This window comes from Hippopotamus amphibius, chromosome 10, assembly GCF_030028045.1.
Source record: "Hippopotamus amphibius kiboko isolate mHipAmp2 chromosome 10, mHipAmp2.hap2, whole genome shotgun sequence".
Lineage (NCBI taxonomy): Eukaryota > Metazoa > Chordata > Mammalia > Artiodactyla > Hippopotamidae > Hippopotamus > Hippopotamus amphibius.
This window is the reverse complement of record NC_080195.1, coordinates 32,658,257-32,662,206: the sequence shown is the minus strand read 5'-3', so window position 1 is coordinate 32,662,206 and position 3,950 is coordinate 32,658,257. Positions and strand designations below refer to the sequence as shown.

At 55.8% G+C, this 3,950-nt stretch overlaps 1 protein-coding gene across 1 annotated transcript; it reads left to right on the top strand.

Annotated features, from left to right (window-relative positions):
* The first annotated feature begins 582 nt into the window (after window positions 1–582).
* Window positions 583–1,887, top strand: LOC130829966 (transcription factor-like 5 protein). The gene has a single exon (XM_057696691.1). It carries the CDS (start codon window positions 598–600, stop codon window positions 1,885–1,887), a length of 1,290 nt encoding a protein of 429 aa, XP_057552674.1. The 5' UTR covers window positions 583–597.
* The last annotated feature ends 2,063 nt before the right edge of the window (window positions 1,888–3,950 follow it).

The following is a 3,950-nucleotide window of genomic DNA, read 5'->3' as shown; positions in this document are numbered from 1 at the left end:
GATGTTCGTCCAGGCAAATGATCCTGTTTCCTAGAGTTAATCATCCCTCTTCCCCCCGCCCCCCACAGAGTGCGGGGAACTGCGGCCGGAAGGGAGTGACTCACCGTTCCACCATCAACCCCCGCCCCCCCAAGTCTCAACCCCCACTCCCCCTTCCCACTGGGGGGTCCCTTAGGTCTTCTGGGAGCAGCCCCTGCAGCAAAACCCCAGCCAGGAGGCCACTGCAGGATGAGAACTGAATGAAGACATTGCCGGTCCATTGGCTGAGAAATTCCCATCTCTGCATGATGAGATTGGCTGCCCCGCTGTTTTGGGAGATGGAGTGTCTCTTTCAGAATAAAAATGAACTGGTGGGCCGTTGCGGGCGGGCGGCGCAGGCGCGCTGCGGCCGGCGGTTTCCGCGCCCCCACCCGCCCGGCCCCGCCCCGCCCCGCCCCGCCGGCCTGCCGCGCGCCCCCAGCCGTTGGCGCCGGCGTGTCGGGCCCCGGGCCGCGGGAGCCGCTGCAGGCGGGCGGGCCGGCGGGCCCCGAGGGCGCGGACGCTGCGCTGGGCGAGGCGGGGCTGAGCTTCACGACGGCCGACCTGAGCCTGGTGGAGATGACGGAGGTGGAGTACGCGCAGCTGCAGCACATCCTCTACTCGCACATGGAGGCGGCGGCTGCCGACGGCGAGTTCGAGAGGCGCCTCAGCTCGGCCTTCCTGGCGGCGGCGGGGGGGCGCGCCGCCCGTGTACCTGGTGCTGTGCCCCCCGCGCTGGCCGTCGGCGGCTTCGCGGGCGCCAGCCCTTGCCTGGGCGCCGTCGACGAGCAGGAGCTGCGCAGCACGCTGCTGAGCGAGGCGGGCGCGGCCCCCGCCGCCCAGAGGACGCCGGGCGCCGGCAAGGAGAACGCGGAGGGCGCGGCCGAGGCGCGGGCCAAGCCGGCCGTGCGCGTCGGCCTGGAGGACCGCTTCAACAGCATCCCCGCCGAGCCCCCGCCTGGCCCGCATGGCGCGGAGCCCCGGGAGCCCAGCGTGGCGCTCAGCAATTTGGTAACTCTTATTCGCCATCCATCCGAGTTAATGAATGTGCCTCTTCATCAGCAGCAAAACAAATGTACAACATTGGTGAAAAACAAGACTGCTGCTGCAACGACCGCTTTACAGTTTACATACCCTCTGTTCACTACCAGTGCTTGCTCTACTAGTGGAAGTTCTAATCTTTCCCAAACACGGAGTTCTAGTAACTCATGTTCTATACTCGAAGCTGCCAAGCATCAGGATGTTGGGTTGCCGAGAGCATTTTCTTTCTGTTATCGGCAAGAAATTGAATCCACTAAACAGACTTTGGGTGGTAGAAACAAAGCTTTGCCGGAGCAGGTTTGGATTAAAGTCGGAGAAGAAGCGCTATGTAAACAAGCAATAAGTAAGAGGAATGGGAGTAGGATACGTCAGTTGGACACGCACATAGAGCGAAGAGCCCTTGGAGAGATTCAGAACGTGGGCGAAGCCTCCACAGCGGCACAGGGTGCTTGGCCGTCGGCGGAGCCGTCCCAGGCTACCCTCGGGGAGCAGACGCAGAGTGGGCCCCAGGGAGGCAGGTCCCAGCGCAGGGAGAGGCACAACCACATGGAGAGAGATAGAAGGCACAGAATCCGCATCTGTTGTGACGAGTTGAATCTTTTAGTCCCGTTCTGCGATGCCGAGACCGATAAGGCCACGACCCTGCAGTGGACCACGGCCTTCCTGAAGTATATTCAGGAGAGACATGGAGATGCTCTTAAAAAGGAATTCGAGAGTGTATTTTGTGGTAAAACTGGCAGAAGGCTAAAGCTGACCAGACCAGACTCCTTGGTGACGTGTCCCGCACAGGAGAGTCTACAGAGTAGCCCGGCTACAGAGATCAAGTGACTGAACGTGAACACGGATTCCTGGGACGTAAACGGCCACTCCTTCGTGACCCATGGACATTTCCTAGGACCGTGGGACTCTGCTCTGATAGTCTAATTCTGAAGGGACATGACTTAGCTGATGGGACTCCGGGGGGGACTTTGAAAGCACATTTTGTAAAACTATTTATCTGAAACAAAATACTTACCCATTAATGTCCTCTTAGACCATTTGGGGATGAAGACATCTTGACGATTGTAAGTACTTTTTCAATTATCTGTCTGATTCCATCATGTTTTCTTAACGTGATAACTTAAAAAGAATTAACATCCTTTGTAATCTCTTTAGTCTTAAAAGGTACATTGTTTTTTACTTATTTTATTTACATTTTAAACATGCCCCCTTAGCGACTAGAACAAATTAAATTGTTCTTAACTATAAGTAGTTTGGAAATTTTCTTTCATTTATTGCTTCCCCTAGTGATGACTTCTAGCTGCATAGAACTGTATTGCAGGATGCAGTCCTGTTTTAAACCTTTTTGCGAGAGATTTTCCAGAGATCGCCTTTAAAGGTGCTTTTGTCCACAGCTGAAATACTGTCACAGTGGATTGCTTCAATGCCCTCATTTTCATATTGAGAGTCATTACTTTCTGTGTAATAAACTGTTGTGTTTGGAACTGAAAAAAAAAAAAAAAAGAACTGGTGGGTTAGCTGAATAAGGATGCCTTTTTCTTTCCCTGCGATGCCAGGGCTGGTGCAGGGCTGGTCCCTGGGCTGTGGAGGGGCAGGTGGGTCCAGAAAGCTCGTCCTGAGGGCGCCTTCCAGGCTGCTGCTTCTGACCTGCCCTCCCCAGCCCTGCCTGTGCCCCCCCACCCCCACCCCGGCTCTTACTGCCTCACTTGATACGATCTCAAGCAGAACCGACCACTTAATAACAGCAATGGCTTACCCTTATAATCTGACATACGAGTTACACAGCTCTTTCACAGACTTTTTTTTCTGTTTGTTCTTTATCAAGTCTCTTCGGAGGTAGGTCTGTACCCAGAGTTGTGGGGAGATTAAATGACGTACCCGGGACCAGTAGAGCCTGACTCTATCCTGTGCCTGCCCCTTCACAGCATGTGTGTGTCTGTGTGTGTGTGTGTGTGTGTGGTGAGTTGTGTAGAGGGGTATGTTGTGTCTGGTGTGTGTCTGTGCGTGCGGTGGGGTGTATGTCTGTGTGTGTAGGCGTGAGGTGGGGGGTGTGCAGGGGTGATGGAGGTCGGGGAGGCTGTCACCTGTGCTGGCGCGTCCCGGGCTGGCAGGTGCAGAGGCCAGGTGACCTGACACATCCACCTTCGTGACCCTGGCCTGCCCGGACGCCCACAGCTCCAATGTGGCGCCTGTGTCTGGCCATCCTTGTTAGACCAGGTCACACCCACAGGTTGACCTGTGGACGTCCCTGAGAGGGTACCAGGGCCTGGCAGGTGGAGGGCTGGATGGGGCGGAGCACAGCTGGCTTCTGAGACGTCAGCTTCAGAAGGCCAGGGGCCCTGCCACGCCTGCTGGCTCCCTCAGTGACAAACGTATGGCTTCATGATGGGAGATTTCTGGAAGCCCTCCCGACCTCCCTCTCTCTGATTTCCAGACTGCACCATATCTTAGGTTAACAAGCTCCATGCATTTATAAGCTGCTGTAAATGCATTCCCAAATCACCGCCTTGAAACTTCAGGAGAGATCAGTTTGCTGTGTGTTCTGGGATTAGGTAAGCAAGGTAACAGATTCCCCAGACTCCCATCACTGTCATCCCTGCAGCCTCCCCAGGAAGCCCCAGGGGTTGCCGTGTGTGACAGAACAACCGTTCGGACCCCAGCTGCCTGGTCTGCACCGTTGCCGAGTCCTGGCTGTGTGCGCTGTGACAGAGGGCTGAGCTGTACGTGCACAATCTCACTTTTAAACATGCTTTCCAAGTAACTGTATCCAGATAATGGATGCGTGTGGTTCGTTGAAAGCAGTGGTCCCTCCCCTATCCCTTCCAACCCCGGCCCCGGTGCCCAGCAAAGCAGCTTTAACTGCTTCTCTGTTTGGGTCTTCGGGCTGCTGC